This window comes from Cydia pomonella, chromosome 1 (assembly GCF_033807575.1).
Source record: "Cydia pomonella isolate Wapato2018A chromosome 1, ilCydPomo1, whole genome shotgun sequence".
Classification (NCBI taxonomy): domain Eukaryota; kingdom Metazoa; phylum Arthropoda; class Insecta; order Lepidoptera; family Tortricidae; genus Cydia; species Cydia pomonella.
The window spans coordinates 9716975-9732922 of NC_084703.1; the positions used below are offsets into that span (position 1 = coordinate 9716975).

The window sequence follows — 15948 nt, forward strand, 5'->3', positions numbered from 1 at the left end:
TGATATTCTATTTGGTAATTAAAGCAATATAACAAACATTTACGTTTAAACTTCTGTTCCTAAAATAATATCAATATTCCGATCTACAACTAATCTATAGAAAAGCTAAAGTTGATAAATTAATCAAAGTGCAAAATTTGCTCCGAAAAATTCTGAACATGGACCCTCCACACATCGCACCCATTTTCGCCTGCGCAATTATCCGTCTCCTTGAGCTGTAACGGCTGAAAAAAAAGTTCAGACAAAAAAACTGGTACGAACGCGCTTATTAGCTCGATCAATCAACAATACGAAATTTAAATGCAAAAAATTATACAAAAAGTTAGAATTCCGAGGATAGATCCAGGGACCTCTCTCTCTCCCTGATACAAACCTTATTTAGTCAATCAAAAATAGGAAATTAAAGTGCAAAAAAAAACATAAAAGAATTCGTTGTTTGGGGTTAGAACCCAGAACCTTGTCATTGCATAGCGAGCGTATGTGTTATGGTGAAATTAGGGTACTTATTCTCGAGTAAAACTTAAATATCTAAATACCCCCTAAACCAGTGTTCTAAAATATCTGAATATTTCGCAAATCACTCAGTAAACATGTCTCACAAGGAAGACACTCTTATGATATCGATATGGCTATTTGTATAGGCGCGACTTACCATGAATCCGCCATTTTGAAACATTTCCAAAAACTGGATCGACAAAAAAAAATCTATTTAATCATAGAATATGGGCACAGAATTTCACCTGTAGTTGAGAATTGCGACCTGTAGAGGAGAACATCCGGACATACGAAAGCAGATTGGCCGAGTCAAAACGTAGACCTACGCTACGCTTCAGTCAAAAACGTAGACCTACGCTACGCTTCGGTCAATAACGATTTGCTTTGAGACATGAGCTAATATTATCTATTTTTTCTTGAATTGACACAATTATATGTATTAAGTTGGTTGGTTGCTTGGTAAAATTAAAAAACATTTTTGAAAAATGATTTATTTTTCTTTATTATTTTACATAATATTTATCGTTCATAAGTATACATAAATACTATGGTGTCGGTAATAATAAATATTTTAAATACAAAACTGATTTCACGACTTTTTATTTTATTTTGATAAGTTTACATTCCCATTTCGTGTAGTTAGCATCTATCCGATTGGAAAACAATGCAGTTTACTGGGAGAGGTGTAGATTACAAAACAACTTAGTGACCTACTCGACACGTTTATAAAGCGTACACATGGATTAGTCATTCACGGGCTATTGCGACGCGACTTTGGTGGGCGCGCGGGCGCATAGATTGCTTCAACGAGGGACTTTACTACAACAATCAATACAGCTGTAAATTTTGCAGAATAATAGTGGAGCACATAGGTTAGGTATACAAAATCATCCAGGTAATATCTGTAGGCACAACTGGTCCATTTAATCTATAGTCTGTACCCAAAGTCTACCATATATGATTCTGCAAAATGACTGCAACCGCAGAAGCACCGTAGAGCCTGAGTATAAAACCCCCGGTGACCGAGATATGAGCCGGCGGCATCTTAGATTGAATTCACGTATGCACGTCACCATTGATTATCAACATTATTTCTTATTTTTACGGAAAGCACATTGTTTTCATTCTATCGTTTCTTTATTGATTTAGAATTTATATCCTTATTACAGCATCGTTGTAATTAAACACTACGTTTCAATCTACAGTCATAGTTTATCGCTATAGTATATATACGTATGTATATATATTCGTTTTAACATCTACTTTGTATGTTGCTTGGTGTTAATGAGTCAATGAGACACTGCTACCTTTTTGATTAATTATTGCTATTATGTATCAATGTGAGCTGTTTTTCTTATAACGAACTTCTAGGTTATTATTAATTTGTGGTGACGTTGTTATTTTTAATATACGAGTTTTAATGGGTTTAATTTGTTAAGGCTACACAAATATATGCACTGTTTGTAATGCAGGAGAGCGGCTGCGGTGGCATGCAGCTCATACCGAAACGTGCCACATATCAAAAAATCGTGCGAAATACCGAATATGTAATACAACTTTTACATTATGTACGCATTTGAATGAAATAGGTTACTTTTTAAGTGAGCGCTGATATTTAGTGACAATTTCTAAATAAACTACAAATCGTGTGGCTCTTAGTTGCAACCAAATTATAATTTATTATTATAAAAATTGTGCAGAGGGCATTATATCTAAGGATTAAAGTGAAAGCATTGTTAGTGACTTGGTTTAAATTAGGCATAGTTTGTGAGATCCGTCAAACGTATTTAAAAGACGATTTCTAAATTTATACTTACGTATCTAACCTATACGAAAATGTCGTCCTTGTGTTCTTACGAAACTTAAATTACATACTATTTTGAATGTTTTTATAAGACACGAAATCTACAGGTTGAACTGTACTGGTAATTATTGCTATTGTAAACTTCTTTAGAATTTATGTTGCAATGGAGACTAAGTACTACTATCAATTCAGTCGCCCTTAATACACCCGCACCCCTAAGTCATGTGCGCCACGATAGCTTGTCGCGCTAGAAATAGACTATTGAGGGCCTACCGCGAACACCGTAGTTCGCAAATTGCGGGCATCTTTCTCTGTCGCTCTAATTAGGTACGACTTAATTGGAATAAAAGAGAATGATGCCCGCAATTTGCGAACTTCGGTGTTTGCGGTATGCCCTCTGGTCTCTTTCTAATTATTAATCACGTTCGTCATGTCTCCGCGCATGTGTCCTAGGGGTGCCGAACTTATTTATTGCTTTATTACTTGCATGGTCAAATCATGGGTCCGAATAATACAGAACCTATACAGTTGATGTGTCGTATACCGCACCGCAAACGGGCTGAAAAAAACAGTAATTGGAAATTGATTCATATACCTAAAATAGGCAATCATACATAATTGATTTCTAAATTTGATAAAAAAAAATTTTTTGAGTATCACATTTAAAATATCTACATTGAAACCTTCCAAAAAGCGTAAACATTTTTGAATATTACGGCAGCGAATTTGTTTCATTCGCAATCTTAGCCTCGTTTTGATGGTACACGGTTTCCGGCGCTTAAGGCATGGAATCGTTAGCGACATGCTTATAGAAACGCAATTCACTCCAGGCAGCGTAGACAAGATCTGTAGCGAACGAAACGCAACTGTCTCTATCGCACTAATATGAAAAAGTGATTGAGATAACTACGCTACGCTACGGAGCGTGAACGATTTGCATCTTGTCTAAGCGCCCGAAGTATTATTAATCCCATCAGTATCCAAGCTTTAATTTTTGTCACGAAAAACGTAGGTACGAGCAAACCTGCAATGGTCTTCCGAGCAACTTTTCATATTTTTTCCTGATTTCTACTATTTTCTAAAATCATTGTTACTATTAATTGAATCTATTATTTTATTTATTGTAATTTCCATCAAAACTGATATAAAATTACTTTAATGTATCAAGTAATCGCTTAACTTTTTATAATACCTTTTAGAAAATATTGATATATCTTTTGAAGCATACGTAATAAATCAGCTTGTGAACGAAACGTTGAATCAGACTCATACAGTCAGACACGAAACCATGTTAGCTGGGCACTTCAGACTTGGCGCGCCACGTCGTGGCTCGAAAGTACTCGGCATGGTTCGGCGGCTGACTCTAGCACGAACATTTGTACTTCTGGTACTTGAGGAGTGCTACCTTTGTTATTGTCGCCCCTCTCTTGTCGCGTGCGCCAATAGTTTATTCGTTCAATAGACTAAAAAAATTGACTTGACTAGCGTCACGTATTGAGCACATAAACTATCCTCTTGGGCAGACCGGCAGACTGTACACGTTAATTACCTAGCGTTCTTTTACTTATTAGAAAAATGATATTACACGAAACTTATAAATATAAAATATTAGTCAAATAACAAATATAATTTAAGCAGTCACTCCCCAAATGAACGCAGGTTATCCTAAGTGAAATCTATGCAGTTAATATATTTTTCCAAATACATAGAAAAATGAACATTCTCAAAAAATCTGTTACTAACATTAAAATATACTTTTTAATGAGCTTAGGTTATCTATGTTTTAGTTTTATACACGGAGTTATATTATACACTTCATTTAGTAAATACATGAGGCAAAGTGTTCCTATTTATTTTCTGAGCAATTCATATTATATAAGGTACCTACATACGACGTCGTGATAATGCTAAAATATCATCCGTTGGTTTACCTACTTATTACTATCTGACTGACTTGACTAGCATATATTGCACAGTAGGTATATTTTTTACGTTTAGGCAAGTACTCTTTGGTGAATTATTGTTTACAACTTCGATACAATTTTTATGTTCGATAGAATAAACAAATACAGGTAAGGTCGGGATAACGCAGGCCCGCGGTCCGCGGGCCGCCCTTGTACTCTGCATCGTCTATACACTGCACCTAGTCAACAACCGGCTACCAGTTGCCGGAACCTCCGTCCCGACTACGGCGACGGACGGCTACCATCGAGTTACGTTAATATTATTTACCTTACTTGTGACGTATTAACGTGGATGTGACTGTTGTATATAATATAAGTATTTATGTATATAATAATATCTAAGATACATTTCCTTATAACTATTTGTCTCGTACTTATATCTAATCACTAGACAAATATTTTAGAATTTCGTTTCGGAGAGACGAAGCAGAGGCTACGCCGTAGTACCTACTCTCAAACGTCTACCAGCAAACCTAAATCTTAATCTATCAATTATCTGTAAGTATCATAATTTAGAATGTAGTAACGGTTTGCATTTAAATAAAAAGTGAGTATACAGTTTAAGAGGTGCCGTTATTATCTGAGTGCCTTTGATATACTTCAAGTAATATAAGTAAAGTTAATCTAAAACGTACCTATGTAGTACAATATATTAATTAGTAAACATCTAAAATTTACAATGCTACTTCTTGTTTCTAAGATTTTCTGATTTTGTTATAAATTTCGGGCACTAGCTAACTTTCAAGCGCACAGCTCTTGGGTAAGTGGTCTCCACGGATACGTGAGCTCGGCGATCGACACGACCCCCACGGCAGACGGGTCGCTGACAACCATCGCGACAACGTATTAAACAAGTGACAGCAGAAGCATATCAATACTTCAAATTATAGCACTCTCTCGCAGAATTTATTTTAAAGGGTTCCGATAAATATAAACTATTTATATCTATGTATAATTTGTAATATCGAAAAACAATTTAGCTCATAATTTTACATACTTGTTTTCGATCATACGGCAGTTGTTTGCTATCTGAGGTGTTGAAGATTTAATTTAGATACTTAGTGGTAAAAGTTATACAGCTATAAATTAAATATTCGTTCTTATGGAACCCTCTAAGAGTAACACGATCTCACGAATTCGCAGCTGATGACAGGAGCCCTGCTTGTCAGATATTCGAGGGTACCGGCGAACGTTGTTGGGGGGAAGTCGCTCGTTGCACCGTCACGTTGAGCACGTTATGGTAGTAAGCCATGACGTGCCAGAACCGCTGCGATCACGAATCGGCTTCCCTGCCACCAACGGTTCTAATGCTCAACCTAATGCTTCCAGCTACGAGAGTTTAGTTCTAGCGAGAGGTACAAGCTAATTATTGCTCTAATTCCAACTAATTAGGGAAAGCATTGCATAGACTACTGTGCGCCTATTCTATGGAGGTAATAAATAAATAAAATGTAAAAATTGGTAAGTAAAAATTGCGTAATCATTTTTAAAGAAGAAAAATTATGCAATTAATTATGGGAGTAGTTCGATGAATCTAAGATACGTTCAAAACTAAGTTCTTACCGTTTAATCAAAATAACCTAGAAACATTGAATGACATAACTAAGCGCACGTAGGCTTGGCATGCTAGGAAGCGAATAAATCGTTGGAAAATAATACACTGCTTTACAAAAGGTCTTCACATAATTTAATGGAATGGTTGATATTGACTATTTTGTAATCGATATTTGATTGACGTTGTTTGGTGTTTTCATTATTTTTACTTTATGTTTAATAGGTTCAAATTAGCGACAAATAACTTATTGGCAAATTACTCGGGCAACAACACGCTTTTAATTAACATCCCTTAGTGCAAAACTCTTTTCACTATTTTATAATTAGTTACGATCAAAAACAATCGTCTCACGGCTGTAGACTATAAAATATTTCAATGTCAATATAAAAATTAACATGTTATAGTATATTAATCTTATTTATTCATATCATAATTTCAACAATTCCTTCAACGAAATAAATGTTTCGCCTAATATTTAAAGGTAATCATACCATGACTGAAACAAAGTGAAAGGCGCAGAGGTTGAGTACGCATGCTGGAGTTATTAGAAGGGTCAACAATAACTTTACTAACTTCGCGCATGCACACCGCTGATGGAGCCAAACTATCGTGACAAAAGTAATTATGATCATATAATATTACTGCAAGCAAATTATGAATTACCTGTATCGTCATCTAACGGTGTTAGTCGTTCGCAAGTGCAGTCGACTTTTGACACGGAATAATTTTCGTTTTCAATTAAGAATAATTGTTTTTGCTCTTGTAATAATGTATCCAATACGCAACTATGTCGGCTTGTAATTATTATTGGCTCCAATGTCATAAAGTCGACGTGCATTTTCAATGAGAAGCTTAAATTATTGCTGAATTGAAACATTTATCATATATAAATTACAACACGTAGCTACAAATTTGTATTAAAATGAAACCAAATATATGTAATAGATAGAATCGGATAGGTTTGCACTACATTCCAACAGAAAACATCTAATATTATTATCACAACAATGTAGAAAATAGCAAAGAATAAAGGAACAACTAAGTTTTTAACATACCTACAAAACGACTACAACTAAGTAATTAATATGTTCAAGCGGAGAAATTTGAGCATCAGATTTTATCATACATTTTGTTCTCCACTCATTTTACCACAAAAATAATAATAATTTGAAACTTTAATTTCACGATTTAATTTTAATTCATACAACCATTTGCTACTCAATATTAGTTTAGGAACTTTTTCCAATTACTTCGAAAAATTGCACTGTGTCAAAATCTTAATAAGAAAATTGGAAAATGTGGAAACAACATTGTGTTCCAAAAACGTCCATGATTGAATTACTGGGTTCGTTTAGTAAAGATATTTACAGTTCATATGGTGCTACTTTACCGCCCTTGCGCGGTCATTAGCACTTTACGTGCCATGTCGTATATTTAGAGCCATATGCACTGTAAAACGTTATACGATACACGTGCGAATAGGTAATTCGCAACTCGTGTCGATTTTAAACACTCCATTCGGTCGGGTTTTAATTCATCGCCATACGTTGCGAATTACCTACTTTTGGAACTTGTATCGTAATGTACTATTATTTCTAAAGCCTTATAATAAACACCTACTCATACGGCAAGCTAGTATTTACAGAGTCTGACTACCAGGAAACTGTCTCACAATCGAACTGGCAGCCCGGCAATTCCCGCGCCGACGTTTGCGCGCCTCCTCGCACTCACTGCGACACCCTCTGTCACTACGGAAACTAAAACACGTCTTGTCCATGTTATCTAAAATGTTCAGTCGTTTAGTTACTACTTCAGACTCCAAGAAAAGAGATTTATTATCTTAGATTAAGACGTCCATATTTTATATATCCTCGACACGTTATTTACATTTACATTACATAATTAAATTTAATTAATTAGGTACTAGATAGTGCTGTTATATCTACAAATTCTTTTTTGGAATAAGTTATCGATGAGTTCTACGACACATCGTAAGCTAACTTTGTTACTAAGTCGTATGGATAATACAGCTAGTTCTATATCTTTCGTCAAACTTATTTCGGAAATAAGTGTGGTTCGTTTCAAATTATTATTGTATGCGATTAAAGTGGAAAAATAAGTGGATAAAAGACATCGTCCCCTCTATTTATCCTCTTCCAGAAGAACCAAATCGTCAGCCACGACGTCGGAGACGTGCAGATAGATGATCCAGTACATGAGGTTGAAGCACACGAAGCACACCGGAAACACGATGCGCGAGTACTTGTCGATGTCTGAGGGCGTCATGCCCAGGAGTTTGCTTATATCCTGGAAATGAGACATAGCTATTTTAAATACATGTCTAATAAATATAACCTACACTTCAATTATAAGATAGATTCGCAAGCGTTACTGTTACCTTTTACATAACAATTAAGTATTTAGATATTAACGTTAGAAAAATGTTCGCGTAGCACATGCCTAAAAGACAAATTCGAAACACAGAAATATAATATATATATATTATATATTCGCGTAGTTTATGCAAAGCCTTAATCTAAAATGTTTAAATTACTGATAAATGTAGAAAAAAAAAGAAAAAATTTAGGCATTACCTTGCCGGGGTGGAGTATGTGCGGTGGTGGCCCTGGGTTCTCCTCTTCAGCTCCGCTCCGGCCCCCATTTATAGTATTCTCTAACGTTCCGCCTTTTGAATGTGCTTTCGGATCGTGCACTTTGAATCTTACTTCCTGGAAAGTATAATTGGTAATTAACTTAAAGAATAAACACTCCCATGTTTGTATACGAGTTACTAATGAGTAAGTCATATTACCGAACAGCTTACCGAAGCTCTTCCTGGAGGACATCTTCCTAACGTCCCCATTTTAGAAAGAGTATGAGGATCACCAACTGGAGGGCAATCAACAGGCAGTTTCTTTTCGGACGCTATTTTCTGTATGGCTACGAATCTTTGTTTTCTCATTTGTATTCTCTTTGCCATATACCCTACTGTAGCGTATTCTGGAAAGAAAGAGAAGTGCTTCAGTCTAAGCGTATTTTACATGGTTTCACAAACATTGATAATACATAAATTACACTATCGCAAAATTCGCCTCGCTTGATAAATTGCATTGCATATGTACTACCTATACTTACATATATGTACTAGCTACTGGGGCATTTATTTGGGAAAAAAGTCGCATTGGCTTTAATTTAAGCTTTTAGAAAAGTTAGCACAACTGTCAGCTAGATCTCTAGGACGCCTTTCTCTTAATATTATTATCAAAATTATTTGATAATATTTGCCGCGTGTCTGAGCCGCAAACCAATCATGCTAACCCCACAATGTTGCACTTTAGAGCATGCGTTTTAACTTCTTTGTGAACAACAATAGTGTTTGTCGTAACTAAAATTCACTCACGCGCTCTTTTTTGCAAATGTGATATCTAAAGGATATCCCACACTAGCGTCTCCCGAGCGTCGGTATCTAGTCAACTCTATGACTGCTGCTCGACGCAATGTTGGCACAACTGCGCAGCGACGTCATTTCCTACAGCACTAACTAGACGCCGTCGCTCATAAGACGCTTGCGGGGTGGAATTAAAAGAGAGCTAATCAAACTGTACCTAATAAACTGGCGAAAACCATGACGAAACAGGTGCCGAGGTAGACGTCAATGGACTTGACGTAGGAGATCTTAGGCAGCGCCGCGTTGGTGGATGACATGAGCGTGGTCATGGTGAGCACGGTGGTGACACCAAGCGACACGCGCGCCGGCGTAGCGTTGCGGTTCAACCAGAACGACACCCACGAGATGATCACGATCAAACCCGACGGAATGTATATCTGGATTAGGTAGTATCCCATGGACCGAACAAATTGTATCTCGCAGGCCAACCGAGAATAATTTCCTGTGGAAAATATTCAAATATACATTAATTTAGTCCTGCAGAAGTGAGGTAGATATAAACTTTAATTGCAATCACAAATCAAATTTCAATAAAATCGATCTTATAATGAAAAACTTCAAACGAATTGTATGTTTTGCTATGTTTATATGATTTTAATAGACAGCATACGAGTGTTAATTACATTAATACTAGTATAATCACACCACTCTATCGTGTTTTTTTTGTGCAATGATACAAAAGCAGGACGTGAAAAGAATCGTGACTGTTTTTGTCCAGTGTTAAAGGTAGTGGTCTTTTCACTTGTTATTTATGGGTTAATTCCCCCGCAATACCTGTCGTGAGGGAGATCTCCATGGCTCGCTGGCGATGGCCGAGGACCTTGAACTGCGGCAGCGACACTTCACTCGACACGCCCACCGAGTTGGGGCCCTCGTTCCATTTGTATCGGATGTCCCGCATGGTGTAGCCGACTGTGCGCAGCGGACACATACATGAAATAACCCCAGGCCCATCGCAATGGGTTTTGAGCTCGAGCCGTCATACGGTCGGGGTAAGAGCGGGGGAGTCACGAGCTCGGATAGTCGCGGTCTCGTCGTGCGGTAGTCGTGTCATGTTAGCGTGTGTGCTAGTGTCGCGGTATCGATCGTCTGCACACGGGCTGAGGGAGACGGGGCGGTGGCGGAGCGATGAACAAACAGTGCATGGGACAGCGGGTGTGTGATGTTACCTGTTGTCAGCGTCACTACTGTTGCGCGTTGTCGGTGCCCGAGCACTCGGAATTGGGGCAGTTGCACCTCGTTGCTCATTCCGACGCTAGAATGTCCGTCTTTCCAATGGTATCGAATGTCTCTCATAGTGTATCCGACTCCGGAGACATGTCAAACACACAAAACGCTATCACTTACGCTGCGGCAGCATTGCGGTTCCCTCACCCGCGAGGCCGCAACGATGTCGGAGATGAGACTTACAGCCGTAAGTGGCAAGGCGCAATCGAGCAGACCCGAGCCATCATATTTTAATTTAAAATTCTCGGGTCAACTCGACGTGGATGATAGAAAAATATAGGTACATTCTACTAATTCTACGAAATTGATGAAAAGGGACTGGAATAAAATCAAACCGTTATGATACGCTATCTATGTAGATAAATGATATTGATAATATACCTTACAACAAGACGAAAAGCAGAACAAACCGTATGAAATTAAGAAATTATTAAAGCTTAAATTAAAAAGTCATGCGTGTGCGATCGGTTGATCAGTCAGTGAGTGCGGGGTGCGGGGTGCGAGTGCAGGGCGTTGAGCGCACGCGGTGTGCCGGCCGCCGCTGGCGCCGCTCGCGGCGCTCCCGGCCGGAGCTCGTCTACGGCCCGCTCATGCTGACTCCGGGGCGCCACCGTCCCCGCCTCCTTAGGCCCGCAGCTATCTCAGCGTCGATGTCTCAGTATCATTTTTCGCATTATGCTCGTGAGAACAAAGGCTTACTATTATATACGAGTCTGCCTTCTGCGGGTGCTGTATGCGAGAAGGAGACGTTCCAACGTATATGAGAACACGAGGGAAATCACGGCACGTGTTGAAGGTAACGCTTGTGCTCACAGGGTACCCTGTGTAGCATCTGTGATACAAGAAAGTGATCACGACACAATATCGGTAAGCCTAGTGATACATTTGCATTGTGGCAGGCTCAAATTAATGAATTGCTTTTGGTGAGCACAATTAAACACAGTTTCGAAATGTAATTAATTATTTTTCTATCATCGGTGATTAAATACGGTAGGCCTCGCCCTTTTAGTTTCTTTGTTTGTAAATATAACGTCCTCGTTTATATTATCAACGTGAACCGTTAATGACAGACAAAGAATGCAAACACTCATTGAAAAGCGTGCTTTCATTTATACACTGATATATGATGTTATATAATATTTTAGAAAGTATATAATTATATATATAAATAATACATATTTCAAGGATTTTTTTGCAAGTATTGAGGCACACTTTTGGCATTTGGCACACTCAGTGACTTAATAAAATTGAATGTTTTAAAAATGTCAAGATACTTACAACTCTCAATTTCTATGTGACACAGTTGTCTGTCCATAGGAAAATATTGTAGATGCATAGGACATGATGCTGTGATAGTTAATCTGAAAGTTCAATAAAATATGTCGTGACGTTTTTATATTACCTACCTATATAATATAATTTGTAGTGCTTCATGAGTATTACAAATACAGTATACGTTGATATCATGTTACCTGATACTTCTAGTAATAGAGCCTGAATGATGGATACGTATGAATTCGTTGCTAGTGGTTGCTATGTGGAAATATGATTGCTTTTCATTTACAAAGAATGTGTCTGGAACCCATATGTTTTTTATGAACTCGGATCCCACTGATAACGTCTCAACTCCAGGTCGTTTTTTATATGCCAGTCGTGGATCTGTCCAAAACTGTCTGAAGTAAAAATCCAATGTGAAGTCCTGTTGAAAGCACAAAACAAAATATCAATATAAATTTCTATCTTCTTAATTATTACTCAGCTAATGGAAACATGAGATTACGGCATGAACCAAATGAACAAATTATAATATGGATTTTTAACATAGTATAAATACATAGTTCCTACTTCGATTGCTTCATTTAATTGACTTCCGAAGAATCTCATTTTTTTATATGGTAGGAGCTATGTTAGGTCAATATATTTTCAAATGAGTTTATTAAAATAAATGCTATAATTCTATTATTACATCAACATCTAACACCGGCATGCTTGTTTTGAAAACAACTTGATCTTACAGTGATGAGTACACACTGTGAGAGTCGTGTTCGGCAGACTAAGAACAAAGTAAGTAACAACAAGTCCGGAACTTGGTTCTTAAGCTCCAGATAGCGTCAGTTTCTATTGAGTTTCGGTATTAAGACACAGTACTACATTGAAAAGACAAAATTTAGCGAAAAGCTTAAACATAAAATAAAGGTGTGCACAGAGTGTGTTAGTGACATGAAGCCTATAGACATTGATGGTGTGAAGTCTAAGAATGAACAGGTAGGTGGGTGCGCTACGTGGAGGAAGGACGAGTTGAGTGGGTGGCAGCGCAGGCGGGCACCCACGGCTCGATATAGGCAGACCTCTCTCAGAAGCTAACAAGCCGGCACGAATACAACTTGCCTCGATTAACTCGGACAAGGTATAAAACATTTTCAACGTTCGTTTATGAGCACCAATCGCTGAAACGCGACTTTTTATTCAGGCAACCTCCCTCCCTGGGCCATGGGTCACGTCTCATTGTGACCTTCCCAACCTTGATTTGGTTTCCACTTCGGGGTCTTTCACCCAATCACGCCTATCGGGCTCATTCAGCTTGACTCATTGGAAAGCCGACTTCGCTCTGCGCGACCGCGTGCCGTGCAGCGCAAGCGGGCAATGTATTAGCTAGCTAGGTGATAACGCCTACTTCATAAGAATTTCCTTCTGTTGGCTATGAAGTATAAGAGCGAGATGCAGTCGGTGTTCCAATTTACTGAAGACCAAAAAGGTACGAATACTGGTAATATTCAGTAGATACACATAGACGTACAAACACAACAAACTACAAAATGAGTCACGACAAGAATTGCACAGTCGTCGCAAATCCATAGAGCATGAAATGTAAAATATTCGAACATTACAAACAAGAACATAATAATAGAAAACTGTTATAAACCATGATATATGCTGACTATACGCTGTTCGGATACCGCGACATCTTCATTATACACTTTTTTTTAATGATTCCATTGTGAACGATTGGATTAGGTACCTCGAGACAACAAAAGTAATGGCAACTATTGATTTATGGAATTTGTCTTTTTTTTCTCATTAAGTTTTAACGTTACGTTTGAAGATTATAACTCCTCGTGTAGTTAAAATGTCAACAGATGCCATTATTTTATTATCACTTTAGTAGCAGCAACTTTGGAGTTACGAGTACTGCTGGACACACAACTGGATAAACTTTCAAGGTTATAACGAATTGCTTTTCTTATTATGATGCCCTTGACGTATAGTGTTTCAAGTTACCATTTTGGTGTTTTAACGAGAAACAACATAATAAGAAAGCAAGTTGGCGGACAAAGGGCGATCTGCTCCACCAAACGCGGACATGCTCGCAGCCTCGTGTCTGGGGCTGCTCGGTCACCGCGGCAGGCGCGCGCCGCGGCGCCGGAGCGACCGAGTCAAGCGTGAGCTGACAGGGGCGAGTACCATGAGCACTTCGGAGACGGAGCTGATAGAGAGCACATACATGGTGACGCCCACCTCCACTGGCGGACCTGCAATCAAGCCCAATTGTGAGTGCGCGCGCGCCATGCGCCGTGAAAACCAAACCAGAGGACGGTGACGTTCCCCATCGCCTGCGGGCGGGCGGAGCAGAGGGGGCGCGGCGCGGGCGCTACGAGCGGACGCGGGCCACGGCAACGCGACTGAGCTACGCGCGCACGCGTCACGCCTACTCTATTTGATCGAACCGTGGACACGGGTGCTACGATGAACGGTATAATGCTGGTGATTGTACTAAGGGACATATCTTGCTATATATGCGCTGTGTCTTTAATACTGTTTTTAAAGGAAGATACCATTTTCACTTCAGATAGAGAGCTGATGGAGAGCACGTACATGGTGACCCCCACTTCCACGGGTGGTCCTGAAAACGACACAACATACTAATAATATGGTGATTATTTGCCAGACGAGTTGTATATGTGCTGAGCTCTCATTTAGTCGGTAATTTATTATCTTTTATAGCATTACGCAACAGTCTTTAAATGATTATATTGATTTTTCAGCACATTATTGACAATTTATAATATATTCACAACCTATTCATCCAATCATTTACCTTTTTTGCATACGTCAGTTTTTTATCAATATCGCCATTTCTTTAAAATTAACTTTCCAGAATGTATCGAAATATTTGCAATAGTCTAAAGTACTGCGTTGAACATTTCCACATGCACAGGAAGATGATTTTCGAATAACCCGAAAAAAAAAAAGATTCTATTTTGCAGTATCGACATCCAATTTTTTATTATAAGTGCTGCGCTAAAACCACGTAAAAATTACTCAGCCTTTTATGCTGCCTGTGCCGCGCAGCGTTAATTGGGTTAGAGCGCCCGCTGCTACTGATGTAACCTTGAACCTACTTCTTAATTCCCACCGCCCAAGCCTCGCCCTAACGCACCTTACAAGATGGCAACGCACTTATATTAAAGTGTCTATGTCTAAGATCCAGTAGTGACTATTAATATTTATTTTAGACTAGAGTGCGTCGAAATTCTACACAAAGTGTACGCAGGATTAGTTCAAACATAATTCGGATGTCCGGAAAACAGCATATGAAATATTTCATCGTCCATTTTACCTGAGAGAGTCGACAATGAAATAACTAGAATTTATACAGTTTGCGACGTAGTGAAGTATTTGCGAACACGGATGGCTAACATTTACACTATCATATTCATTTTCGTCGTAACTTCACACAATAGTTATTTACGATACAAATGCAGAAAATAGAAAATTCGCGATGACTGGTGATAAATTAAAACACGACCGAAGGGAGTGTTTTAAATCGACACGAGTTTCGAATTGCCTATTCGCACGTGTATCGTACAACGTTTTACAGTACATATGGGTCTTTAAAGTATCGACATACGCACGAAAAGTGTTCATTCCCGCACGGGTGCGGGAAAGTAGCACCATATGTACGATAAAATATTTTTTATCGAATCTACGCTGTACTACAAACAGCTTTTCCGCTAAGAACCTTTATTTACAGTACCAGCTAAGAAACTCTTGACTTTTGACGGAGCCTTTTAAAATAAAATATCTCCTACTAGTATGATGTAATCCTACAATAATAAGAATGATTTATTGCATCGTACGAAGCTGTTTCTGATAGCTTGAGGCTTATAAATATTAGACTAGTTTCTGCCCGCTCATCGCCCACGTGCATGACAATAAACTGCGCCAAACATCCTCCCGCTTAATATCCTGGTACTTCATCTCAAACCCCACTCTGTGAGCCAAATCTCATTGAACTCTGTTCAACTCTTACTTATTGGTGAAACTGGAACAAATATCGCAACATACCTGCAATTTCATGTTTATAGTATTCTTAGGATTTGCTCCTAGTTTATATGTAATTTACATTTGTACATAATTGTACATTTGCATGTAAATATTTATGTGCATTTATTCT

General features: G+C 38.4%; 1 protein-coding gene across 8 annotated transcripts in view; it reads right to left on the bottom strand.

The window, feature by feature from the left end:
* Nucleotides 1-970: 970 nt before the first annotated feature.
* The window catches only part of LOC133532249 (gamma-aminobutyric acid receptor subunit beta), a 36524-nt gene continuing 21546 nt past the window's right edge, over nucleotides 971-15948 (bottom strand). The window contains exons 3-10 of one of the 8 annotated variants that reach the window (XM_061871101.1): nucleotides 13956-14023; nucleotides 11966-12192; nucleotides 11772-11854; nucleotides 10436-10573; nucleotides 9424-9708; nucleotides 8631-8818; nucleotides 8413-8547; nucleotides 971-8125 (exon numbers count right to left, since the gene is read on the bottom strand). In XM_061871101.1, coding sequence (XP_061727085.1) covers nucleotides 7961-8125; nucleotides 8413-8547; nucleotides 8631-8818; nucleotides 9424-9708; nucleotides 10436-10573; nucleotides 11772-11854; nucleotides 11966-12192; nucleotides 13956-14023 — 1289 coding nt within the window. In that variant the 3' untranslated portion in view covers nucleotides 971-7960. Of the gene's footprint in view, nucleotides 8126-8412; nucleotides 8548-8630; nucleotides 8819-9423; nucleotides 9709-10040; nucleotides 10179-10435; nucleotides 10574-11771; nucleotides 11855-11965; nucleotides 12193-13955; nucleotides 14024-14326; nucleotides 14395-15948 lie in introns of all 8 variants that reach the window. The other 7 variants (XM_061871015.1, XM_061870937.1, XM_061870872.1 and 4 more) reach the window with 7 other exon arrangements.